At 45.1% G+C, this 27789-nt stretch overlaps 1 protein-coding gene across 1 annotated transcript in view; it reads left to right on the forward strand.

Annotated features, from left to right (window-relative positions):
• The window catches only part of SND1 (staphylococcal nuclease and tudor domain containing 1), a 424144-nt gene that overhangs the window by 65287 nt on the left and 331068 nt on the right, over positions 1 to 27789 (forward strand). Inside the window, exon 10 of the mRNA XM_079711118.1 lies at positions 7443 to 7556. Within this exon, the coding sequence (XP_079567244.1) occupies positions 7443 to 7556 (114 nt within the window). The remainder of the gene's footprint in view (positions 1 to 7442; positions 7557 to 27789) is intronic.

Genomic DNA, 27789 nt, shown 5'->3' on the forward strand with positions numbered 1-27789 from the left:
TTTCTTTGTTCTCTGAATGTTTCTCTTATACAGTTTAAAAAATAACATGTAATACTTATTTCAGAGATGAATATCATCTGTTAGGTTTTTGAGGAATTAATAATAATTTTTTGAAGATTTTTTTCTCCCTGCATAGTCTTTGTTGTCTAAGTTGTTTTTAATTCTCTTTGGTTATTTTGATCTCTTATTTTCCATATTAGAGGCTTTCCTCAGACATGTGGTGATCCTTGGTTGTCTCTCTCAAAGAATTAGGTATTCAACCCTGGCTTAGGAGCAATGAACTCTTATGTATGGGATTTAGGGTATACATCTTGAAATCCAGGTGCTTCTTACATAGATTTTAAACCAGTCCTAGTTTGGGGCCTTATTTTCACCCCCCCTTGAGATTCCTGATTTGATAGTTTCTTATTCTTGGGTAGGGGAAGTCTGCAGTATAAATCAGAAAGGCTATTTTCTTTTCTCACCACTAGCTCAGGATTTAGCTTTTGTGAGTCTGTGGAGTCAGTTACCACTCATCCCTCTGCTTTCCAGCTTCCAAGTTTTGTTGCTATATTCTTCTCTCCCATTATCTTTGTCCTTTTGGGCTTTTGGCAAACAACAAAACAAAACAAAATAAAAAACAGCCCCCCAAACCCTTTATTTTTGTGTAGAGGTATTTAGGGAGAGTAACAAAATAAATATTTGAACTTGCTTTATTGCTCACAGTGTTCCATTATAAGGCTGCATCATAATTTATTTAACTAGTCCCCAGTAAGTTATTATGTAGTTTATCACTTTTCCATTTTTTAGAAAATGGAATAAATCTCTATGTAAATGGAAGTTATTTCCTTAGGAGTATTTTGGAGGATATTTGCCAAATAGCTCCCCAGGAATGGTAACTAGTGTATATCCCATGTGTGTTCATTTTCTAATATGTTGTAGAGCAGAGCTTGACCAACGTTTTCTTAAGGGACTATATAGTAAATATTTTAGGCTTTCTGGGTCATATAGTCTCTTTGCAACTACTCAATTCTGCCACTGTAGCAAGAAAACAGCTGTGGGTAATATGTAAATGATGGGCTGTGTTCCACTAAAACTTTATTTACAAGAGTAAGTGGTGGGCCCTTGGCTACAGTTTACCAAACCCTGTTGTAGAACATGGGATATCAGCATTAAATGTAAAAGGGAAAATGATCTGTATTTCTTTTCATAAGCTAGAACCCAGCTGCAGTTTTGTAGTCATTTTGCCTAATTTAAAACATTTGTTAATGACAAACTACTCTTTCAAGGAAACCTAAAAAGGTCCTAAGCACGTGCCTTGGGCCTTCCCTAACATAGTCTGACAGTCCTGCAAGTTCTTGCTGAAGGATTCTGCTCTGAGCCTGGTGTGACCCTAAGGCCTCAACAAATAGAGTGACTGCTGAAGAGAGGACCACTGTCTCCCAGGAATTAATTGTACAGGGAACAGCTAAATAGCCTGCAAAGCCTGCTAAAGGTGACCTGTGAACTCTTTAACCAGGTGCCTCTGGGACCCTCTGGGTGACTTCTGGAACTGATGCAAAGCTGTAGGTTGGTATGTTGGCCGAGAGTCTCACTTCTGAGAAATTTGAAACTCAACAAAGTATTCTCGGGATACATGTGGCACTGAAAGACTGGTTTCCATTCTCTGCTTAAGCAACTTCTCTTCTTAAGGAAGGAAATGCTAGGGAGGGCTATCCTTGTCTCTCCAGGTTAGCAGAGAGGAATGTTCACTTCACAGCGATTAGCTGAGCCTACTTGAGACTTTTGTGCCTGTGGTGGCTTGCCAGTTTCCTGCCTGCCTTCCCTGTGGCGTTTTAGCTGATCTGTGCTGTTGGTAGCCATATGGTCCCTTGAGCACATGGCTTGGCTTCCCTGTCCCTGCTGCTGGATGCTTGGGCCTTGCAGATTTCACAGACCTGAATAACACTTGGGGGTGGGGAGTGGGGGTGGAGTCTTCTCACTGCCCGCCCTGGTACGATAGAGGCCGCTAGCTTGGTTCTCTGTACCAAGTGATTGCTTAACCAACAGAGCCCCAAACTAGGTGCTTTGAGAAGATGCAAAAGAATGAGAAGTGGTTCCCGTTCTCAAGGAGCTTATTACCCTTTAGGGCTTCATCTGGGAGATATCCCTAAGTAGTTAACTTTGTGATATTGTTGGCCATGTCCAGTTTTGGAGGTCAGGTTATAAGCTATCCATGGATGCAGTGGATTCTAGTACTTATTTGGTTTGGCCCTGATGATTGTCATAGCTTTGAATGGAGTTCATTATCATGTCTCTCTGAGATGGTTTTTTTTTTTGCGGTACGTGGGCCTCTCACTCTTGTGGCCTCTCCTGTTGCGGAGCACAGGCTCCAGACGCGCAGGCTCAGCGGCCATGGCTCACAGGCCCAGCCGCTCCGCGGCATGTGGGATCCTCCCGGACCGGGGCACGAACCCGTGTCCCCTGCATCGGCAGGCAGACTCTCAACCACTGCGCCACCAGGGAAGCCCTCTGAGATGGTTTTTAAGCAAGGATATTTAGTATTTTTGGCTAGACTTTTATATTCCTATTTGGTAACGTGGAGAGAACAAAAAAATACTAGCTACTTCCTTGACCTTTTGTCATATGGCTTTCAGATGAAAAGGAAGTTCTGGGGATGGTCTGGCTAGGAAGTTGGCCCCTCCTATACCAAAAAGAGGTCAAGACTTGGTTTGTAGCCTAAGTTAGCAAACTAATTTGCTGATAAGAAAATGATTGAATTAGGAAAGACTTGTAAACATTTACCTAGCTTTAAATTGAGACTATTTTTAGAAGAGTTTTAGATTTACAGAAAAATTAACAGATACTACGGAGTTCCCACATTAACCCCTTTCACCGCTCCCCCCCAGCTTCCCTTATTATTGTCTGACATGATTATGGCACATCGATTGTAAGTAGTATATCAGCATTGATACATTATTATCAACTAAAGTTACTTTCCCTCTAATGTCTGTTTTCTGTTGCAGAATCTCATCCTCAATAGCACGCTAAATTTAGTTGTCATATCTCGTTAAGCTCCTCTTAGATTTGATCGTTTCTCAGATTTTCTTTGCTTTTGATGACCTTGACAGTTATGAGGAGTATGGGTCGGGTATTTTGTCGGCTGCTCCTCTGTGGGAATTTGTCTGATGCTTGGCTTCCTTTTAAGTACCTCTTACGGTGTCCAGTTTGTTGGCTTGCGCTTAGGTGCCTAGGGGTATTTGCATCAGAAAGTGGCGCTTTGTACTGTGTGAGGACAAAGGGTGGCAGCTGTGCTGTTCTGGGGGCTGGGGAAGGGATCTGTGCAGTGAGCCCCCGCCATTGCTGTAACTGGGTGGGGTGCTCTGTATTTCCCCCACTTTGGTGTTGTTTCACTAGTGTTTCCAGGATTAGCCTGGGGAGAACAGACCTGGCAGACAGCCTCGGGGAGCAGCTGGATGTTCTGAGGTTAGGGAGTAGAAAGGGCGTTTGGTGTCCCATTTCCAGTGGCCCCATTGAGGACGCTCACTGGTGGTGCCTGAAGGAGCCCTGTTTGGGCTGATGTTCCTTTTCTTCCTATCTGGTACTGATAACTTAGGCAGCTTTGGGAGGACTGCTGGTTGTGTCTGGGGACTCTTCTGAGGGTCACTAGCTCAGGAGGCTGTTGTCGGGTTGCATGGATGCCGCAGGGTTTTTACAAGCTGAGCAGCAGCAGCCCTTTGCATCCAGAGTGCAGCACTGTGGATGGGCTCCACAGATGGGGAGTGTGGCAGGAGGCCAGGGTGAGGGATGGACGTCATGCTGCCGTTCTCCTGACTTGTGGCAGCCCTTAGTCTGCGCGTGTCATCAAGCCACTCATTTTTCCTTTTACAGTTGGGGTTTAAGAAATGGGGAGGGAATTAGATTTAGGGCATGTATCTCAAGTCCAGCCAGTGAGCTTTTTTTCTGTGTTGATTCTGCTCTTGGAGCGTGTGGTAGGGTAGGGGGGGTGGGTGGTGTGTGTGTGTGTGTGTGTGTGTGTGTGTGTGTGTGTGTGTGTGTGTGTAGGGGGGGTGGGTGGGGTGTGTGTGTGTGTGTGTGTGTGTGTGTGTGTATGTGTTGACTAGGGATCAGTAGCTTGTGGAGAAAGCAAGCGATGATGTGGGCATGCTTCAGAATGTCCTGATGAAAAGCACCATCAGAAATATTACTGTTATAAATGTGGTCTGTGATGGTGCTGACAAGCAGGCTTTGGACAGTAATCCGCTCTGCATTTTACTTATTGCACAGTGTGTGACTGTAACTACTATTTTATTGTTTCTTCCATATCTCTGCCCAGGAGCTGCTTGTTCTCCGGACAGTCATGACACAATTTACAGAGGAATAAAACACCATAAACCACACTTACATACACACACACACACACACACACGCACACACACTCGCACCCCTTCAGAAGGGCAGACCTCGTTTAGCTGGCAGCGTCAGAGTGTACAGTTCCTGAAGAGGAGGTTGCCAATCAGGGAGATGCCGAGCAGAGTCTGCTGCTGAGGCCTGAAATTTACAGCTCCAAGAAGCCGTTTGCTGCTGCCGTGGCTGCTAACGCATCATAAGGGGTGACGAATACGAGTAACTTGTCACCGGGGTATGCTTAGATCTTCACATTCTGTAATCAGGGGGTGAAGGTGTGAGCACTATGATACTTTCCCTGGTTGTATTTCTCTCTGAGCATGACTAGGGAGTAGAGAATGTCTAGATATTTCTCATGTCTTTTTTTTTTTTTTTGCGGTACGCGGGCTTCTCACTGTTGTGGCCTCTCCTGTTGCGGAGCACAGGCTCCGGACGCGCAGGCTCGGCGGCCATGGCTCACGGGCCCAGCCGCTCCACGGCATATGGGATCTTCCCGGACTGGGGCACGAACCCGTGTCCCCTGCATCGGCAGGCGGACTCTGAACCACTGCGCCACCAGGGAAGCCCTCTCATGTCTTGATTACAGGAAGCTTCCCTATGTTTTTGGCAATTGACAATTTAATAGGAGTTAGTTTTGCAGTGAGAGGAATGTGTAGCTTGCTCCATCATTGAGATTTAGGAAATACCGTGATGTGCGTGCACTTGAGATGCCTGATGATTACTGTATCTGTTGGGCAGTGGTCCTGTACTTTTGAGGGAGGAGCAGTATTGACCTGCTGTACGAGCTGTTTTGCTGGGTATGGCTTTGTGGAATTTTTGGTTTGAAGGTGGGATAGCAGTATAGCACGTATCATGGATACCTCGTGGCCCCTTCCCCTACCCCCATGTGCTGTAATCCATGTCATACAAATGTGGGATTTTGAAGCATAGGGAAATCATTAGCTGAGGTCTTTTTCTTTTGGTCAGTTGGCCAAGCCACTGCTGCTGTCTTTAGGGAGTGAGAGGGAGATTCCATTATGATGGGCATTTTTACTTGGCATTAATGTGTCTAGGTGATAATGGGAACAAGATGTACTCTTTTTTTTGCGGTTACTGAGTCTGTGTTCTCGGTTATACCTTCTTGGCTGTTTTTAAGTTCTACACTTAAAATGATTGGGCCTGGTATAAGGGGCTCTTTGATTTGGAGGGTCCTATATACTTTGGCACCACTCATACCTAGGTGATCATTCCTGACCTTGACTCGGTCCTCTTGTGACTACACATGATGCTTTTGATTACCTTTGGACTTCACTGAGCTTTTCTGGTCAGGTGAGTTTTGGATTCTGGCTGTCTGAGTTTTAGCGTTATCCTTTATGTGACTCTCAGATCTATGAAAAAGGTTATAGCAGAATGGCTGTGGTTATTTGAGCGTGTTTTATTTTCTTTCCTAAATTTAGGTTTGCAAGTTAATCTTAGACATAGTTGAAAATTAAAAATAATTACCCCCTCTCCTAATCTACACAGCTCTTTCTCAGACCCTTTACTACTCTTTTGGCCCTGGCCTGTTTCTCTCTACACTGCTTCCATTACTTACCGTGTTAAAACCCCAGGATGTCTTCCCATCCACGAGCAGTAGTCAGCCATCCATGGATTTATAGCTTGATTCCAGCTGTCATCTTTCTTTTTTCACTCATTCTGTTTGATGGTGCTTTCCTCCTGCTATTTCCTTTCATGTATAATTTCTCACTTGGTTTTGCTTTTTGCTCCTTCTTCAGATTGTCCCTTAAATTACTCTTTACTCTTTTTTTGTGTGTGGTTGGCTGGTTCTCTGGAAAAGGTAGAGACTAGCCACTTAAGCAGGAGTCTGCAAATAAATGGGTGTATTCTGTTGTAAAAGGTTGTGAGCCTTCCAGGGAATAGTTAGTGAAGACTCTTTTAGGATACTTACCAGTGTGATACCCACCACAGCAAAGGAGAGGCCAGCTCCTTTTGTTTCACATATAAAAGAGGAAGGGAATTTTGCAAGTCTACACTCATGGTGCAGCTGATCCTTAGTTTGTTCAGCTACCTGTTTGCTCCTGATGGGGTCTGATTGAAGCCTAGGAGAGTTAGTTTTGGTTCTGCAGACGGTGACTGTGTTTTGTAGTCAATAGCTACCTCATAGCAAAGTGTTACTTGCAAAAATTCCAAACAGCCTTTGTAACAACAGGTTCTGAATATAATTGGGTGAATTGTAGACAGCTGGCTGAATTATGAGGTCTAGTTACAACCCTGATGTGGTCCTAGTCTGGTTTCAATGGAATTTTATTCTCTACACATTGGTGGAGTGTTCTAATAACCTCCACAGAGGAATATTTGTGCTTTTGCCCTTGAATAGATACCCTTGTAAACTACCCCAGATTGGGAGTTAATCATTGGCTGAGAGTGGGGTCCAGTGTTACTGGCTTCGGGTTCCAAAACAGAGATGCCCATAGTAGTGCTCTGAAAAGGAGGCTTTCAGAGTAGTTGAAGTAATATATTAGCAATTTAATGTTTCTGCCGGTGAGATCAACAGCTGAGCATCTCCTTTCGCACACTGAGATGACAATTCTTTTTGCCCTTCACTTGCCTTTGATTTTTCTGCTCTGCATTGGCGTGTCCTATTTTGGTTCTTTCTCATCTAGTGCTGCTACCTTCTTCTAATCCAGCCCTTGCCTCTTTTCCTAGAATCATGTTGTGATGGGCATTTTGATTGTAGCTTAGAACCTGTTTCAAGGAAAATCTTCAATAGCACGTAGAGACTGGATTTCCAGTTTGTAAGCTTTGTAGTTAACCACAAATCTTGGTCAGGGCAAAAGATTTAAAAAAAGCTTGACCGTCTTTATGAATGATACAGATCCTGCCTCGATGAGAAATCACCATCTCTTTGGGGGCTGATAATTATAGCATAGTTTTCTTCAACATTGTTGTACCATAAAGAAAGATATTGGATCTACCCCAGATGGCTCTTGATCTCATCCTTCTTCCTGTAATTGGGTGTGCCTTGCTCCTTAGCATGTGTGCTATGAGATTTGGGCTATCGAGGCAACATTTAAGCATTTTTGCCTTCTCGCCCACAGGTGATGCAGGTGCTGAATGCCGATGCCATTGTTGTGAAGCTGAACTCTGGGGACTACAAGACCATCCACTTGTCCAGCATCCGACCACCGAGGCTGGAGGGGGAGAATACACAGGTGAGATGAGAAAAGCAGCAAAGCCTCTTTTCCAGAACCAAAGGGGAGGAGATGGAGAATTAGTTAGATGTGGTCCATGTGTGGGAGAATGCTAATGGACAAGTAGTGTAAATCGCTAAAGTATTATTTCCTAGCATCTGCAGCCTAGCTGCTATTGGGCAGGTCTCAATTTCTCCTGAGCCACACTCACTACTCTCCCTTCATTTTCGATGGGCCCTGTTGGCATTCCTCCCTAATGGGCTTGAGAGGAGTTAGGGTTGGTATATGTTAGGTGGTAAATGAGTCTTGTTTATTAATGAGATCTTATTATCTGAGGATAAGGGGAGGAAAAGATCTATGTCTCACATGCATGATAGTAAGGCTTGTTTTGCTGGTCATTTTGATTTGATCTGTATGTTTTTGCTCTAGGAAGAAATGAATTTTGGTATATATATTATCTGGGGCCACCTACTCATCTTTTCCAAGTGGTAACTAGAATTATTAGCTGTACTGTGTCTTGCTGTTTGTTGGATATTTTGGCAGCAAGGGTGCTTGCCTAGCCAATGTGTATGATTTTGGTATGTCAACTTTGAGAAATTATGTTTAGGCTGAAAACTGCAGGCAGTTTTATTTTAAATTCTGTGGTCATTTTCTTTCCATTGTTATGTTATAAGAGGTTGGGGAAAGGGATTGTGGTTGAACTTCTTTGTTTGTCTGGCTTTCTTGTTTTTACAGACATCTTTTTAGCCCCTGTTTTTGCCTTCTGATAACTAAAGTGTATAACTGTGTCGATTGGTTATAGAACTGGGTCCTTAGTGAGAGCTGGTGCCACAGGCAAATTGAATAGGGTGGTTGAAATTAGTGCTATGTGGCTTTTTAATGTATCCCTTTTGTAGTTCTAGAGACTTGAAATTTGCTCTTCTGATGTTTTGCACGTCTTGGTGCATTCACGAGTTGAAATTCAGGCCCTGTTTTCATTTGTGTGAGAGTTTAGAGACAGCCCATAAGAGTCAAGTGAAAATATTGTGATTGTCTTTTGAGTCAGATCATGCGTAAGAAACCCATACAGGATGGGTTCTTTGAATGTCTGGCCAATCAGTTCATCTCCACCCCCAACCCCCCAGCCTTTTTTTTCCCACAGAGGAGGCAATTTAATGCAGCAGACAGGATTGTGGTAAGGTTGAGAATGTAAATGCACGAAAGCCTAGAAACGCCAAAATGAGATTCTCTCAGTAACTGTAGCTCTGCCTCATTGCACAGAGTAAATACACATGTCCAGTTTTGTCAGCGCTGGGAGTAGTCCACAGTTCTGCATCTGTGCCATGCAGTTGGAATTAAGGTTCCCACGGCAACCACAGCTTTGGAATTCTTGAACATTAATTTTTTGTTTTGTTTTGCTTTGCGGTACGTGGGCCTCTCACTGTTGTGGCCTCTCCCGTTGCGGAGCACAGGCTCCGGACGCGCAGGCTCAGCGGCCATGGCTCACGGGCCCAGCCGCTCCGTGGCATGTGTGGTCCTCCCAGACCGGGGCATGAACCAGTGTTCCCTGCATCGGCAGGCGGACTCTCAACCACTGCGCCACCAGGGAAGCCCTTGAACGTTAATTTTTGTGCCTGCATCATCAGCCAAAGCATTATGTTAAAGGAGACTGAGTAGCTGAATTTTAAGCAGTCTTTAGGGGCGTGGGGGAGTTATAGCTTAGGTCTGACAATAGCAAGTTTTCTGGAGTAAGAACTAAACTACCACTGAGAATTTTTCATTTTTCTCGGATCCTTTGGAACTCCTCAGGGGGTAATGGATGGATTTCCCTTAGCCTGGCGGATGACAGAAAGTTGTTGGAATACATTTCCCAGTTTAGGCAGGATCATGTTTATAGAATTTCTTGTTCTTTACCAAGGTAGGTTATCTCTCATTTTATTTGTTAGACTTCTGTTCATTCCTGAGATCTTACTCCATTTTTTAAGAAAGTTCTAAGTGAGTCTCAGCTCTAAGAGTCAACATATGGCTTTTGAGTGAAATGAAGAATGATTTCCCTTATTTGTTCATTAAATTCCTTTGGAAGATTTTAATGAGAGTCACATAAGAAATTAATATAATACACTTTGAGTACAGTGGTGGTGGGTGCTGTGAAGAGCCCTGTCGTGGTGGGTGCTTGGGAAGTCTTCCCAGGAGCAGCTCGTATACCTCTTGAGTGCTCACGGACGAGAAGTGAGCAGATGAGAGAAAGGACACTCTAGACCATCACTGTCCAATAGACACATAATGTAAGCCCCAAACGTGAGCTCTGTGTGTTATTTAAAATTGTCTAGTAGCTATGTTTTAAAGGACATTAATTTTAATGCAGTTTATTTGACTTACTATATCCAAAACAGTATCATTTCAACATTTAATGAATGTAAAAAATTCATGAGATATTTTACTTTTATTTTTACTGTGTCTTGGAAATCTGATGTATATTTTATACTCGGATCTCAGTTCATCCTAGCATATTTCTAGGGCTCAGTAGCCACAGGTGTGTAGTGGCTACTGTAATGGACAGCACAGGTTTAGGAATTCAAATGAATAGGTTCATTGTCATTGATAAATACTTACTGGGAACCCACTTTGTACCAGATGCTATGCTGGGGTTGCAGTGGGGAATAAACCCTCATGGAACTACTCTCATGGAACTTTAAAATCTAGTAGGGGAAATTCACAAGTAATCACGTTTATGTCTTGTGTTATGAAAGGAAAGGTTAGCGTTTATAAGAATGCATAATCTGGGAAGGCTTCTTTGAGGAAGTGACTTTTAAGGCCTGAAGGCTGATTAGGAGTTAGCTAGGTAAAAAGTGAGGAGAAGACAATTTCTGACCAAGACAGCAGCAATGACAAGAGCCAGGTGAGTTTGGGAATAGGGAATGGATGGCCTCTGTGGATGGTGCATGAGTGGTGTGATGCCTGTGTGGTCCAAAATATGGGCGGGGCAGATCATGCATGTCCTGTGAATATTCCCGGATAGTCATGAAAAGAGAGAGAAGTGGGGCATGTGATGAACTGTGAGTAGTTTTGTATGACTGGAGTAGAGGCTGCTTAATGCCAGGGGTTAGTAAGAAATGAGTTTGGGGGTTAGGCAGAGGCCACGTGTTGAAAACATGTCTGCCATGCCTTGTAGGCTTTTGTCTTGAACGATTTTAAGGGATGGCGCCTTTTGGGTTTGCGTGTGCTTGTGTTGGTGGCTTTCATTTATAAAACATGAACGTACTTTGCGTCTATAAAAGAAGATCATGCTAGATGAAAACTGATCTGTAGCGAGGGGTTCTGGTTTTGTTTTTGGTGAAGCTCACCTGGGGGTGAAAGGTATGAGGAAGGAGAGGCTGTGGATGTGGCTCCAGTAGCCTCTCACCCTGGAGGAGTCTTTCTACTTAAAGAATTCTCCCTGGAACCCTCACAATGAGTGGAGATTTTGCTCTCTGCTTATCTGAAAGAGATTTACAATATGGGTGTAGGAATAGAAATCACCCAGAGATCCCAGTGAGGCTGTAACTATATGTGTGTAATGACTAGGCAAGCAGGAGTCCCCTTGGAGTCTTTGGTTTCCCTAGTGTTCTTTACTGTATACCAACAGTTCCTATACTACAAGGGGAGTCCAGTCAAGTACTCAAGGCATGGATGTCGGGACCTCTGTTAGGCCACATTGCACCCTTGTGCAGGTTAGAGAAGGGTGCCCCTTCCTTCAGGCAGCCTCACGTCAGGGCACATGGCTTGGCAAGTAGAGTGGAGGCTGAATTTTAGCTCCCACTCTCCCTCGGTCCACTTGGCCAGGTGCCCTCGTGCACAGCACAATGTGTACAAGACGATGCGGCTGTCCTAGTTAGAACAGGGCTGATGGACTCTCCAAAGAAGATGTCTTGGCTGTGTTTTGGGAATTGGGGAGTGGTCTCGTACTTACAGAAACAAAGGATGCTTGAGAGTTGTTTGGAGATGACGGAGGGACCGTGGAGGGTGCTGAATGAAACCCTCAGGAGATTGCCTTCTCTCGAATTTGGGGACATTTTGGGGGAGGGAGTGTCAGTGGCTTTGAAATGGAGAAAAAGTAACTTGGCAGCTTATGGTATTGGAGCTCATTCTACACAAAAGAACAGAGTGGGATAAGGTGCAGATTAAGGAACTGGAGGAGGAGATGAAGAGGGAGAGTCTTTGCATGAGCTTCCTCGGGGGCAGGCAGGTGGTGTGCAGAGACTCCTGCTGTGGGTGGGCCTCCCTACAAGCTCCCAGATGATGACCCAGTGGGGCTTGCCCTTCAGGTAAGAACGGGGAGGTTCTTTTAATGTTTATCTTCCCCCTACCCTAAAAATTAATGTCACATCAGCTAATACAGATCTTCTGAGACACCTCTGTATATTGTGGGGATAGTAGGGCAAATTGGATTTTCCTTTTTTTAAATATAGAGACAAATTCATTTCTATTAAATTATACATGAAGGCAAGGAGGTTTTGCCCAAGGCTAACTGTGTACTTCCATTTCCTCCTTTTGGTTACTTTCTAATTGTAGCCAGAGGAAGGGCTCTGGACAAAACTGCATGATCAAAGGAACTGTTTGCATTCTAGGCAGCTCTTTTCCAGTAGCACCCGGAAATTCATGGGTTAGCCACGGCTCCCAAATTTTGGTTAGTGCTTGATTTGTTGCTGGAGCATGTGACAGAGTTAAAAGCTAGAGTGTGTAGTATTTCCCTCAGAAGGAGTACAGTTGGATGTCTGATGCTGTTGATTCTGTTTCTGTGGCACCAAGCTTTTGGATTATTAGGGTGAATCCAGTGTCATCTCTTTGGAGATACAGCTCCTTCAGGCTGAGATCCATTTTGGACACTGGTGTGTGGTGCTCCTGTGACCCGAACATGTATCAGGGTTTCTCTAAAGGTGTAGTGTGTGTTATCCAGTTGTTTGCCACAAAGATACAAGTGCTAAATCTTGGAGAAAGGCTATGGGTTTTCTGAGCTGCTGCCTTAAAGGAGATAACATACTGTGCATCTCAGGACTTCCTAGAGAGCTTTCGGCTTTGATCTGAAACTGGGAAACCTAGTGCTCTATTGCCCAGGGCTGCTGCGGGCTTTGTGTTACACTTGGAGTGTTAATGACAAAGGAAATACAACCCCTGGGCATTTGATGAAGGGGCTGACTTATTTCCCCATGAAGTCCGATCTTGCGGTGCTATTGTAGTGGGCAAAGACAACACACACACACACACACACACCCCACCCCCGGGAAGTGTGGAAACCCTTCCCCTCATCTCTCATCTGTGGTTTCGTGCTTTCAGCTTGTATTGGTTTCCATCACCCTGTCTTTCAGCCTCCTCCCTGTGAACTTACTTACCAGATAAATGTTCTTTCACAGCACGGCCTCTAAATATTCAGACCTGGGCACTGTAGGATCAGTTTTGTTAAAGCTGCAGTCTGCCTAATCTCCCACAGTCCTTGCTGCCTGTTTGGGGGGTGTGTTTCCCAGGCCTGAGCCCACTGGGTCTCCTCTTTAGGCAGGTGATGGGAGACGGAGCTGCAGGTGGGCACATTATTAGTGATACCTCGCAATGCTTAAGGGTTTTTTCTCAGAGGCAGGGTGGTTTCAGGTGCTCATATCACCATTTGTTGTGCAGGACCCCAGGGTGCTTTGCCATTTAGACATGATTGAAGGTGGTTCTCAACCTATTTCCTCCAGGTTAGATTTCTGAAAGCATGATGAGTGGTCCCTCTGGACCCTAGAGCAGACGATGCTGCCAGCCGAGATGCATACCAACAGGAAGCTCTGGGGCTGCAGTCCCTAAGTGTAACAGGGGCAAACCCGTAAACCCACTGACTGTGATCTTGCGTGTGTGACTGGGAAACATGAGGCAAATAGCAAATTACAGAGGGACTCGAGCCTGGCATTGAGGACCTTGGAGAAAAGCAGAAGCTCTCTGAAATGGATATAGCATTTCACCGGTTTCCAATGGAGAGATTTGGGGACTTGCAGCAGTGTGATCAAAGGACATAGAATATGTCAGAGCGCCAGCAGAGGCATTCTGTACCGGCTTCAGATTTGTTTGATCTGGGCAGTTTTGAGGAGAACACTTGAAACTTCTTTGTTAGAGGACTGAAAAAATTACCATTAGGAGACGATGGCTTGGTCTTAGCTCATCTATTTAAGATTCCAGGATGTATATATCCAGTCATTTTTTAAAGATGAATACCTGTGGTTCAGCTGGAGTGGTCACCAGAGTCAAGATATTTCATATCTGGGGGGATCCAGTTTCCTAAAATGTATGTTCCACCGCCCTTTATAAATGAATTATAACCTGGAGAAGACAGCAATTGCCTATCTATTTCCCTTTGGTTTACATTTTTCTCTCTGTTACAAATTATGTTTTCTTTTGTGTCCTTTAGCTCATGCAACCCCTTTCCCACGATCTTGCCTCTCCTCTACAAATAATTTTTGTGGGAGTTTAACAGTCTCCTAGTGGGTCTTGCTGGTTAAGCCTTTCCCAAACCTTGTGCATTTATGTCTTTCAATCCATCTCTCTCTCTCTTTCTTCTCCGTTCACTTAATCATCACTATTACCAGTTCTGTATTTTCAATTTATCTGCATCTTCCCAGTGCTGCTGTGTTCATATTTCTTGTCTCTGTTTAGTCCTGTGAGCTGCAGTAAGTTTCTTTTGTTTCCAGAGTTGACAGCCTCATCATATTTACTGTCCTGTGACCATTTAACATAGCTGCTGTGCTGAGGTAACCCTCTTTCTTGCCTTGGTTCTCGAAAGCCTCTTTAGGCCAGGGATTTCCATACCCAGTCCTTTCCTTCTCTGTATCATCCTGTTCTGTCTGTTGATGTCCAGGCCTGCTTTCCACCGTGAAGCCTAAACTCCCCTGACGGCAGGAATGGTATGTTTTTCTCCGCTTCCTCTCTCCCCTCTTTTTCCGAAGCTTGCAGAATGCTGTGACTACTGTAGGCAGTTAATAAATGTTTAAATCGACGTTGTCTGCTGAGGCTGAAGACCTAATCCATACATTATTTTTGAGCGACATCATTTTTAGCACTCCTAATCCATCGCTGATATCTGTGACTGCTTCTGCTAGCCATTGCAACTTGAGCCAGTGTATTGGTGTCGAAAGGCCCCAGGAGGGAGTTTTTGCAGTCGGGTTTTTTCCTACTTCCTAATTGGATTGCTTGTTTTGATGGTCAGGTCACACACGGCTTGGTTTTCTGTAGGCACTTCCTCTTCCCCACTCCTGGTTTCAATCTAGTTGCCGCCATTGGGGTGACGAGCCCTGCCTCTCCCTGGGCACTGGTTTTCCTCATAATAGTATTCCAGTAGCCCGGGCAGATTGGCTTCAGTCCACCAGAGGGGTTAATTTCAGGATTTTAAGTGCTTCTGCATGTTGGCCCCCAACTGACTTTCTTTTAACACCTCTACTCTTATTCAGGCTTTCCCAAATTATCCCTCTTTCATAGATAGCAGTTCAGATGTCTTGATTCATTGGAGTTTTTAGGTGCGCTTTTTCCCCCTGAGGGCTATCTATTTTTTTTTTTTTTAAACTCTTGTTGACCTTGTTGGTTGTCACATTATTTCTTTGCTTGGAAAAAAATTTAAAATCAATTAGAGAAGCTTTCCCTTCATCTTTCTCTCTTTATTTATGAGATACTGATTGCAGAGCTACCTACACTGTGTTTAGATAAATTACTTTTTTTTTTTTTTGGCATAACATTTATATGCAAGGCAATTTTAGTGCAGTCATCCAGTGCCTTGCACTTCTGCAGGCCAGGGTTGTAGGTTTCATTCCTTGGTGGACTGATTAGCTTTGTACTGGGAAAATTTTGTTCAGTTCAAAACCCAAACGTTTCAGTTCCTCATGTGTTACAGGTGCTGTGGACCTGGGAAATTATTTTTATTAGTAAGATGCTTATAATCTTAGAAATTGAGTCTCAAATTCTGACCAGTTTGTGCACGGTGTGGTCACAAGGTAGACTTTAGACTGGGTGGTAGATTGTGGATGAAGCAGTATCAGGTCATGTCACTGCTGTGGAAAAGGCTTTTCAGAACTGAGACTAGAAGGGGAAGCTGAAGGACACAGACGGTTGCTTTTTTTCCTCCTGCAAATGACAGGCCTATTGCTTAGGCATATTTCTAATGTCACTTTTCATTTTAGCCCGCCTTTGAAATCCTCGGCCAGTTTGTGAGTTGTTCACATTTTTATAGGCCTTCATCTCACCATCTCATGTGATCCGAGCCTGTTTTCAGCTGCAGATGCCTCTGCGTGGTTCAGGGTTGTGTTGGTGGCCACCTTGGCATATTGCTATTTCACAGGAGGAGCTCTGTTCGGTTTAGCCATGAAGACATCATGGAGACTTTGTGCTCCTTACCTTTTCACTTCTCTTCTAGAAGCCATTGGATATAATCTCCTTCATCCTTGTCTCACTGTATTGGGCCCTTCGTAAGGCTGAGCAGAAGCTTCCCCTTTATGTGGGCATCTGCTGCGTCTCTGTGTTCAGACATCGGTACCAGAATCTGGTTCCTTCTGCTGGTCTGCTGATTCTGGATAACCCACGTTAAGGGATGCCTGTAGTTCCTGTAGTTTCTAGTTTCTGCTTTAAAATGCCCTTTTCTCTCGTCCCCCTTTCATACTCTGTATGATTTTTCTGGGGCGAGTAGATTTCGCCGTTCTTCAGATCTGTTGCCGGCTCACTCCCTGGCCCATAGTTGATTCTCACGTGTTTGTTGTATAGTCTCCTTTCCTTCTCATCACTCTCATCTCATTGTTCATAATCTGGGAATGTGCGGAATGGACAGACTACACCTGACACTTGACTCTCTGACTTTACTGCTCTATCTTTCCTGGGATGTTTTCCCCATCAGTACTAGGGAGGCTGGTAGAAAGGTTTGAGGTTTTTTCTTTCTTTTTTTTTTTTTTTAATGTACTGTTGTCTTTTGTAAGGTGGTCTGGAATTCAGAGAAAGCTGCATTCTTTCATACAGAACTGCCTTTAGCATCTGCTCATCCGGCTGGAGGGGCTTGTTTTAGAAAGCCTGCCCTGCAGAAGCTGTAGGTGGGTGTCTGCGGAGGGGCTGCTGGTGTGCCCCATGCCCAGGCCGGCTCCCTCAGGCTCTGGCTGGAGCAGGTCCCTACGGATGGGGGTGCAGACTGTACCACCCACCCTAGTCTCATTGGCCCCCCTTTTCCCTTTCCCTCTTAGTGCAGCTGCTATGGGGGAGCGCACACACTGTGTTTTGCATGGGAGGGCTGGCGGCCGGCTCCCCTTATTGGTTTTGGCCATTGGGACAGCCAGGATTATTAGGCCAGTTTGTTCTTTAAGATGAGGGATACTTGACATCACTCAAAGCAGCTTATTTTATTTATTTCTTATTTCTTATAAAGCGCAAAGAAGTTATCCCAGCCCTATGCTCTTCCTTTCAGTGTGTATTAAGCTACCAGCTCAGTGTTTTCTTCAGGAAAACATCCGGGTTCCTCCCTGCCCTTGGCCAGCCTCTGCGTCACCTGCGAAGATCCTCTGTGGTGCCTGCCTCCTCGATCTTCAAGCCCTTTGGCTTCACCCCTTCCCTCACCCCGTTCCAACCCTTTTCTCTGGGAGGAGTGATGGTTCTTTCAGTCTAGACGGTCCTGTTTGCATACCAAGAAGTTACAGTTATCCTGGAGATGCATGGACTCCGTAATATCAATGTTACGGAAAATGTAAGCTTCTCAGTTGAGAAGCCATAAGGCGGCTTCTGCTTGTAACACCATTTGGGCCCCTGGTTATTATTAGATATCCATAAAATCCCACAGTGGGAGAAGAGTCACTGGGGCTCTGTTTGAGAGAGATGTCTCCATCCCCAGAGATACAGATTAGCCCTAAGGTACCTGCGGTAGTAAATGGGACTTGACAAACTGAAAATTCAGGGCAATAAAATCCTACAGCCTTTCATCTCTCACCCTCATCATCCCGCAAGAAATGAATTCCCAGAGCAGAGCTGATAGTGTTTAATATCTCTGTCTTGAACTATAATTGAATGTGCTCAAGTGGGAGCATGCTCTCTTCTTGCTCCTGTGCCCATCTCCGAGTGGCTACTCTGGAGACTTGTGGCCTGTTTCTTTGTGTCTCTACCCTCTTGCCCTCTCCCGACATCATCTCCCCCACCTCAGGGTCCTCAAAAGTTTTAATACAAGCTGGTGCCCTTTCTTTTGTGCTTTGACTTGGAAGTATTTCTGCAATTATCTGAATGGTGAGAGTATGGATTTGTGCTTCTGCCACTCTAGTTTTCCTTTGGATTTCTTTTAACAATTTTTTTCTCTTTATTTTGGATGTGGACCATTGTTAAAGTCTTTATTGAATTTGTTAGAATATTGCTTCTGTTTTATGGTTTTGGTTTTTTGGCCCCGAGGCATGTGGGGTCTTAGCTTCCCCAACCAGGGATCGAACCCGCACCCCCTGCATCGGGAGGTGGACTGCCAGGGAAGTCCCTGGAGTTCTTTCAGTTACCTCTCCTATCCCTGCTGTGGTGCCTCCCATTCCCCCTACCACCCTCCCTCCCAGAGCGCAGACAGGAAGTTTGTAAGCTTTGATGTGAATGATGACGTCACTCCAGGCACAGGCAATTTGGTCATCCTGTTCCTGTTCTCCTGAGTTACAAAGGAGCTCCTGACTGCCCCTGGTGTCCCCCTCGTCTTGAATGTTGCTCTGAAATTCTCTGGGCTGTGTTTTGGATGCTGCATGAGCCTGCAAATGAATCCTCATTTCACCTCTGTAGAGTTGAAGTTCACTGTCTCCCTTTAGCTGCCTTGCTTTTGGTTCAGCCAGGAGCGTCATCTTTAAACCTGAATTCACTACTTAAAGCATGAACAACCAAACTGGCTTGCTCTAGTTTTCTTGGATAACTACATTTAAGCTGCTTATTAAATGTAATTTTTTTTTTTTTTTTTTTTTTGCGGTACGCGGGCCTCTCACTGCTGTGGCCTCTCCCATTGCGGAGCGCAGGCTCCAGAAGCGCAGGCTCAGCGGCCATGGCTCACGGGCCCAGCCGCTCCGCGGCATGTGGGATCTTCCTGGACCGGGGCACGAACCCGTATCCCCTGCATGGGCAGGCGGACTCTCAACCACTGCGCCACCAGGGAAGCCCTATTAAATGTAATTTTAGATTCTAGAAAACTACATTGGCGTGGTTGAAGCCAGGCCAGTATCCCTCTGCTCCAAGAATTTACATAATTTATGTCTTCGTTGGTCAAGTCTCTAAATCTATAGCTGATAGATACTGATTTGAAGCAGGTGGCTGACTGATCGCAGTCGAGTCTTTGCTTTTTAAAATGAGGCTGTGCAGGGTGCTTGCGGCGGGGCAGAGTTTTTCCTTCTTCATGACACTTGTTAAAGAACAGTAAGGTACACTCGATGCAGCACATTTATGATAGGTGTAGGGGCCACTGCAATGGGGTTTTGCGTGGAAGAGAGAGATTGGGCTCTGGATACCACAAGGAGGGTGGGAGTTTCTAATTAAGGAGCAGGGTGGGGCTTGGGGATGGTGGAGGATAAGAAACCCAATCAGTTATCCAGTGTGATCAGATATCAAAGGTGGGGAAATCTGGCTAAAATTGGATTCTTGCTAAAATGGACAATGCAGCAATGAACACAGTGCCCAAAAGGCAGGGTCTAGTTGAGAAGAGAGTTCAAAGGAACCTGAATAGTGTTTGGTCAAGGAGAGAATGGCATTTGTGATGTCAGGTTTTAACCTTTGTGTCTGAAACTAGTGGTAGAAGGCTTCAAAACTCCCAGTTCTTTAGAGACTGTGTGGTTCACCTCCATGGTGCCCGTGGGAGGAAGCAAGCCTTAGACAATTGTAGCTTCAAGATACTTTTCCCAACAGCTTTCTCATTTCCTCTTCCGTTGCCGTCTTGACCTCTCCCTCTCTCTGGCGTGGTCGTTGTCTTTGGTGGTGGTCAGGATTAATAAGAGGAAGCCAGGACCTAAGGAGATAGTTTCATTTCCCTTTTTCTCCTGTTACCTTCAGTCTACACTGACTGTGTCTTTTCTGCTCAGTTATAACCTCCTGCCATGGCTAATTCAGGGATGCAGAGCCCCTGTGGTAGTAGAGGTAACTGAGCTTAATGCAGCAGGAGACTTGAGGGTATAAAACCTAAGGAAGCAGTTTTTGACTCCTCCGCACCGCCCCATGCTTGTATACCTTAAAGCGTTGTGGTGTTGCTGAAGTGACTTGGAATTCAGAAGCTGGGGAGTAGGGACTCATTGCTCTTTCTGGCTTCTGTTTAACCTCGGTACATTTCTTCCACCTCTGCCCCCTTCCCTGCTAGGAAAATGATGTTCATATGTGTCGTTCTAAAGTATCTCCCGATGGGAAGTTCTGCAAGGGCAAATCATTTGATTGTTAACTGTTAGATTCACTGCAAATATGGCTGCCAACATTATCGCCCCTCATCTGCTACAGATGAGCTCTGGCCTTCTGGGTTTTCACAGGACTGCCCTGAGGACAAAGATTAAGTGGATCTCCATTGATGCCATATCTTTTAATCGAACAGCCAACTTGCAGTGTGGATAGGGGTCTGCCACGGCCCTTCTCTTCCTGGCTTCCCTTCCTCCCACCCTCCCTCCAAGCCCCAGTGCAGAGGCAGAGGCATGCACCCTGTTGGTTCTCACGTGAAATCCAGGCTTTAACCCCGGAGTAGAGGCTAGGTCGCGGTGTGGTTTGTAAGCTACTTGTGTTCGAGTCTCTGCGGTTGGAGCCTGGAATGTTCATCTTTCACAGTTGCAGCTGTTTCTGTTGAGACTAGTGTTCTGGGTTGTTGCTCTTCGCAGTGGCCAAGAGGTGGTTTACTTTTCTAGGATTTTGGTCTCTGACGGTACCGTTTTTCTTCCTGGAGCCGGACTTAAACGCAGTAATATCTCTGCTGTTTCCTGGATGAGCTTTTCTCCCCCCAGGTTTCAGAGCCAACTGTGAAACCAGCCGTATCCCTTCTCAGCTTAGAACATCTCCTGAGGATTCCAGTGAAAGGAGATATGAGAGTTCCACCTGAAGAAATTTGTCTGCTTCGGAGGACAGAGCTCTCTAGGGAGCAGTGGAATTTCTTAGGGTATATGACATACTATTTGAGCTGCTGTTTAGTTGAGTTGGGGCCTGTTAGCAGTTTCTGGGTGAACTTCATGATAAAAAGTGAAAATGTTCATGAAGTGGTGTGCTGTTAGAGCTGGATTCACACCTCATGTGTGCTTATATTCACTGGATTTGCAAGGCAGAGAGAAGGGTGCAGGAAGAGGAGTGTGCCTGCCTTCAGCACGTGCAGGCAGCGCTCAGACGGATGGAGGAAAATGCAGGTGTTTTATGGCACATACACAGCTTGGTCATGGTTCAGGACACAGCATACAAGATCCTAAAGCGCCTTGTGAATCGTGACAGGCGCACAGAAGTGCTCGCGCGTGTTTAGTATTGGGTGATGAGGACTCTATTGGAGGAACACTTCTTTTTTTAAGGTCTTAGAGAAGGTCTTCTGCTCAGCTCGGCTTCTTTTCAGGGCTCAGCTCTGAGCTTTACAGGCTGAGAAGTGCAGTCTGTTTGGCTGGTTAATTGATTTGTGATCTGAAAGTCAGTTTGTGGATGTATTCATTCATGATATGAAGTCCAGCTGCCAAGTAGACTGGAAGGTTCTAATGGGCCAAGGTGTTCTCTTTCTTGTAGAGGAAGTCTGTTTATTGTTTACAGAATTGGAGTAAAGGGGGTGCTGGATACTGAGGAAGGCTCAGGTGCCCTGGATACCCACATGGCCCAGGCAGAGTGTGGCCCAGGGCATGTGTTAGCTCCCCCCTCCCCGTCTCTGTTAGAGAGATGAGGAGACAGAGGCTTGGGAAGATTCGGTAACTTGCTCAAGGCTCCTTCTCTGGTAAGTGCAGGAACCAGGATTCTAACTGAGATCTGTTTTACTTGTCTCCAAACGTGTCCTCTGGACTTCGATGTTGGCTGGGCAGGTTGGTAACCCCTCTCCCTTACACTGGGTGGACTTCTCTCCGAGCTCCTGTTTTTCAGAATTTCTGCCAGCTACCAGAAGCAGCAGCTGGTTCTGCTTTCTTATTTCGATGTATTTTGACAAATTAAAATATTTCCCGCAACTATTTTGGAGGCACATAGTTGATATCAAGAGAGATTCAAATTGATATTTCCAGTGGGTGTTTAACATCAGAAAAGTGGGTGAACTGTGTCTCCTTAATGGTCTTGTCTCCTATATGAAGCTTTCTTGGCAGTACTTTCACTGTTTAGAACAGTCAGGCCAACTCTGTGAAGAGACTGGATTCTCTCTTTTTAGTAGAGTCTCAGTACTCGTCCTCTTTGTACAGGTTTCCGAGCCCTTTGAGCATCTGCTCCTGGATACTTTATTATTTGTTTAGTTTTCATTCATTATTTTCATACAGTAACCCCATTAGATGGCTTAAGCTTCTGATTTCATCTTTACGTACATTCTCTACCATAGACATTTTTTCCCTTCTTATAAATGAAACATGTTCACTTCATAAATTTCAGAAAAATTTTAAAGAAAATGTAAATTATATCTCACCAATCCAGAGGCAACATCAACACTGTTAATATCTCACGGCCTTCCTAGCTGCTTCTGTGTTCATGTTTTGTAACAGAGCACTTCCCCTGGCCTTTAGATAATTTTCTAAAACATGATTTTTAATGGCTGTGCAGTTTTACAGAATGTGGACATACCGTAATTTACCAAGTTTCCACCAGTTTTTGTGTGGATAAATTGTTCCTGGTCTTTACAATTATTATATCCTCATTCTTAAAAGAGAAGCTTTGCCTGAAGTAGAAAGTAGGAAAAAGTCCATTCAGAGCTGAGGTAGCTCTTGGGCGGGTTGTGCTATAACACAGTGCAAGGAATTTCCACCACAGACATGCGTTCCCAGAGGGGCTGATATTTCGCCCTGCTGGCAGAAGGCTCTCTAATCACCTAATTCCTTACCTGTTTGTGTTATTTAGAAGCAGGCGGCGATCCAAGCCCTTTGTGTCTTGCCAGGATGGCTCCCTCCTCCCCACAACAGCTGAACTTGCTGCTTCTGAAATAAAGTGTGGAATAGATGGTAGATCTTCTCCAGGGGACCACTGCTGTCTTCTGTTGCCCTGGCTAGGACATGGTGAGACACTTTAATGGGAACACAGAGGCCCCCGTGGCAGCTTTGTGAGTGTGGCCGGCAGTGATTATTTGTTTCGTCCCACGTGCTGCTCTGTCAGTGACTTCCTTCCACAGTGCGTGCTCCTGTATCTGCACAATTACATTGCAGATTATTACACTGCAGCCTGTTTTGATAAAAACTGTTATCCCCAGGTAAGTGTATAGGAAGCAGCTATATTTAACTAAAAAGCAACAGCACTGGTGGCCAGTAGATATTAAAATCACTATCATAATTTGAAGCAATATTACCAACACTGCCACCCTGAGGAGGATGCTGCCCATTCAAGGTTCCAGGAAAGGAGACAAATGCAGGTTCTCTGCAGCTCTGCTGTCTCTGTTTGAAACCGAAGCACTGGCAACAGTCTTGTCTGATCTCAAGAAGTGGTGTGGTGTTTGCAGAGAGTTATGGCTCAAATCATTGAGGTGATAAGCTACAGTCAGCGCCCCAAATATGCGTTCAGGCAAAAAGGCAGCCATTGACATGCAGGCGCAGGTGTGCAGTGTACTCTTTGTGTGCCCTGTCCCTCAGCAGGTAAACTGTTGCATTCTTTACTTGGCCAGAAACTCTGGTTTGGTGCCTTGGGAGCATAAAGCATATTATGCACCAGCCCAGCAGTTACTTTAACTCCTTATATGGTTAACACCTATGTGGAATAATTAGAAGCCACTAGGAGTTCCTCTAAATTATTCAAATGCACAATTTTGCACTCTTCTTGCTTATTTTTTGTGTGTGTTTTCTCTGAGAGTCAGTACTTGCTGTTGGCAAGTCTCTCCCCACCTGCACTGCCCCCACCCCCAGTTCCCTGCTCAAGACCGGCCCACTGTTTACTCCTAGGGGGTCCTCTCAGGCATAGGCAGTACAGTTGTGGTCACACTGAAAGCTGTTTCTTTAAGGATCGGCTGCTTATCTGGGAGAACTCCATCAGCAGAGGTGAGAGGACCCCAGATTAAAGTGTTGCATCTGTTTACTATTTTTTTTTTTTTCTTCGTGCCTCTCCATTCTTTAGAGATGACCATCTCTTCAGATGAATCCTGGTCCAGGGAACACAGGAGACCAGGGGAGGATGGAGGGATAAGAGCTGAGTTACCAGTCTGCCTATAGCAGGTGTCCTATATGACTCTCCCCCCACTCTGCCTCCACTTGATAAACTTTCTCCCTTTTCCCCTCTGGCTCTGGAGAGCTAGCTGCAAGAGCCAGTAGAGGGCTTTGGAAGGGCACTTCCAAGGTTAGTTGTGTCTGTGCACAGGAAGTGTAAGTGGAGAGATTTTAATTTGTGCATAGGTGTGTAGCCTGGAGGGACATCGGCTCCCTCTGGTTTGATTCTGATGAAACTGAGAGTGGTGGGTTTGTGCTGAAATGTGGCTGCAATTTCAGGAAGGGAAAGAATAGGCAGGGCTGGTGATTATTTTGTGATACTGTGTCATTTGTGTGGGTCCCTCCCTGTAGTTCTGAAGAAGAAATTAGTATATTGGTCATTTGAAAAAGTAATTTTAGCTCCCAGGCTCCCTGTCGCACTTGAGTAACTTTCGGAAAGTGTAATATTTTCCCCAAATCCCATTAAATGCTAGGCACTCTTTCTATATTCCCTTTACTGTCCTTTAACTGATTAGCAAAATATTTATGTGAACCCAGAAGGCTGATTTATTTATTTTATTGTCTTTTTTAATAACTTGCTTCTCCCTAGTGCTGGGTGCTTTCTGAGGCCCAGACAACCACCGTGATTTCTTTGGTAATAGTCATCTGCCCGCCCCTGGCCTGCATCCTCAAGGGACTGCTTTGAGCTCTTCCGATTTAATGAAGCCTCTAGCTGTCCCTCCCCCTGGGTGGGTGATAATAAATCCACCCAAACTGCCCCCTCCCAGGGCCAGTAACTCATTGAGGGTATACAGCTGATCAGTGGATAAGACTCGGCATCCTGACCCCCAGATCCCAGAACATCTATGCAAGAGATGTAGAAATGAAAATGCCACATAGCAGATTGGACCCGAACTTCTTACTCTGTGAGCCTGTTTTGTCTGAGGTCTGAGGGTTTCTTTTACAGTTGATTTCTTGGCCAAGGTGCTCTGGAAATTCGTAAGCACCTACGTCTGCTTGAGTAATTACTGATGAGCATGGTCTCTGAGATGTTGCTCTGGAAGTGGATAACAAATCTTGGGTTCCAAGTCCTAAAATCATGGTGGTAAAAGATTAGTCAGAAGAGAGCCTCTGAGTGCGGCTTGACAACCTTCCCACATGCGTTCCCCCCGCCGGCCCCCAACGCCGCAACCCCCAATATTTGCCAGCCCAAAGCACAGGTACAGCTTTCTAGCACATCTCTTCTGGTTCAGGTTGCTCTCCATAATTAAATTCTTATTGTTGCCTACAAGCACAGATCTCAGGTGTTAAGATGCAGGGCAAAACAGGTTTCTGCAGTCTCTCCTGCTCTAAGGGTAACTGGCTACATTTGTTTGTAATGGACACATGCTTGGTGTGCCTGTGTGTTTGGGGTGGGTATCTTTTATTCATCAAGCATCTTTCGAATGCAGAAGGCTAACAAAAAAAAAGGTAGCTTGGGTACTTTTTTAAACATTTATTTTTTACGTGTTGATTTGGAATCGTGGAAAGAAAAGCACACACAACTTGGAACACAGTAAAAGATTAATGAGAAACAAAGCCATGAACTCATCAGTGTCTCAACTCCACTAAATCACCGCCCTAAAGAATCACAGTAACTCATCTGTGTGTCATGGAACAGAACTGATTATGGTCTGACTCTGGAGCAACATGGCTCAATCAGCAGCGCAATGCAGAGTGGAAATGTTAAGTGTCGAGGTTTTTAATGCAGCGATTTTCAGCCCTTGACTGCACATCAGAATCACCTAGGGATCTCTTAAAAACCTTATGTGCCCCAGGTCTACTGAATCAGAATTTCCAAGTATGGGTATGGGTTCCAGATAGCTTTTTTCCCCCCTTCCCTCCCTCAAAGCTCTTCAAATGCTTCTGATGTGCAGGTATGGTTGAGAACAACGTTTTTTGTGTCCGTGTTTCCTGGGTGGCTGTGGTATGTGTGGGGATCTGGTGGGATTGTTCTGGGCGTGGTCTTAAGATTAAAAGCGATGGCATCTAACCCAAATAAAATCTTGTAGGTGTAAATCTTGTTAAGCTTGCCTTAAGAAATGTTTGAAATAGTTATATTCTTTTAACGCTTTGGGGAATTTTCAGTTATTCCATAATAAAGATGTCATAGCCACTCGTTTCTTAAAAGTTTTAAGTATTTCCCTTCTGAAAAGCTCTTTCCCTATAAAGCATTGTTGCATATTCTGTCTCCTCTGGAGGTAGGGAGAGAAAATTATAGTTGTGATATAGTGATTTATAGTAAACATATCTTTTGATCTTCGGCCCTGTTTCACTACAAAGGTGTCTTTTTTTATGTTAATAAGATGACTGGGCTCACCTGAAGATGGGGGCAGGTTGCTGGGAGAACCAACCTTGTGACTGGAAGTCCCACCCCCTGACCTCAGGGGAAGGGTTGTGCTGGAGGTTGAACCAATCACCGGTGTCCAATGATTTAATCAGTCATGCCTATTTAAGGAGGCCTCCATAAAAACCCGAAGGATTGGGTTTGGAGAGCTTCTGGGTTGGTGAACGCTGGAGATTGGGGGAGAGTGGTGCGCGCTTGGAGAGGACATGGACGCTCTGTGCCCTTTCCCCAGACCTTGCCCTGTGCGTCTCTTCCATCTGGCTGTTCTTGAGTTATATCCTTTTAAAATAAACAGGTAATCTAGTGAGTAAAATATTTCTGAGTTCTGTGAGCTGCTCCAGCAAATTAATCTAAACCCAAGGAGGAGGTTGTTGGAACCTGCAGTTCATAGCCGTTCGGTAAGAAGCACAGGTGACAACCTAGACTTGTGATTGGCATCTGAAAGGTGAGGGTGCAGTCTTGGAGGACTTCGCCCTTAGCCTGTGGGATCTGACAGTGCCTCCAGGTCGTGTCAGAGTTGAGTTAAGTTGTAGGACACAGTGGGCATCAGGAAGTTGCTTGGTGCCATAGGGACCCCTCCACCCCTTCTCTCATCACGCCCCCACCCTCTCCCTGTACGTTGGGGTCAGCACAAGAGTCACTAATAGTAGTAGTGTCTGACTTTTCTGTCTTGTGATTTGGGCCAGTAGTTGCCTTAAAAGCTATAGTATGACCTGATTTATGAAATTTATCTGGGAAACTTTAATTTTCTTTTAGGAATGCCCATAATATTTCAGATACTTCAGTGGGTGTTTCATCCCGGAATTGACTTGTCCTATGTATAACAAACTTCCTCAAGAAATTAAAATGACTCTTTTAAAAATGTTGAATATGATTTTGTTACTGACCTGGGTCCTTGGACTGTTTAGTCAATAGAAGCGGTTAAGAGGCCAGACAGATTTAGGGGCTCATGCTGCAGCCTGAGGGAGCCAGAACAGGAAACAGATACCCTTGCTTGCTTCCCGAGGAAGGTTGGGGGCGAGCTCACCCCTTAAATGGGGTGAGGGTAGGGGGGGATCAGTGGCTTGGGCAGGAAGGCCCAAGTCCCTTGGGTGGTCTGTTGTCCATCCCCTTGGTGGTGCTATGTGCGGGGATCAAGAGCTTTTGCACCTCAAGTGGTGGTTGGTTGGTGGCCTTTTTGTATCTTATTGTTCATAATTGCCCCAACTGCCCATGCTGGACAGTTATTTTTAGTCCCTTATAGTTTCTTTGTATTCTGTTGCTCAGGAGACGTTTGTCCAGCTGCGAGCACTCAGGTAGAGGGTCCCAGGTCCCAGCCTATCTCAATTTCTTTTTCCGTTTCCTCTTCTACAAGATGGCCTCTTGAAATGCCCCTTTCCTTTTGTCCTCTGTTTGCTTGTTCTTTCTTTTAAACATTGTTTGTTAGAGCATTACCTTAAAATTACCTGTGGGACTTAACAACGGCAACACCCGGGAGTCGACCAGAACAATCGATCTCCGGCAATGGAGCAGGCTTTGTACCACAGGTGATTCTAATTCTCACGCTGGATTGCAAACCCCCGGGTTTTTTCTATTGCTTGCCGGTGTGCTTCTTGGCCAGCACTTATCCCCGCCTCCCTCA

This window comes from Hyperoodon ampullatus (genome assembly GCF_949752795.1).
Source record: "Hyperoodon ampullatus genome assembly, chromosome: 9".
Lineage (NCBI taxonomy): Eukaryota > Metazoa > Chordata > Mammalia > Artiodactyla > Ziphiidae > Hyperoodon > Hyperoodon ampullatus.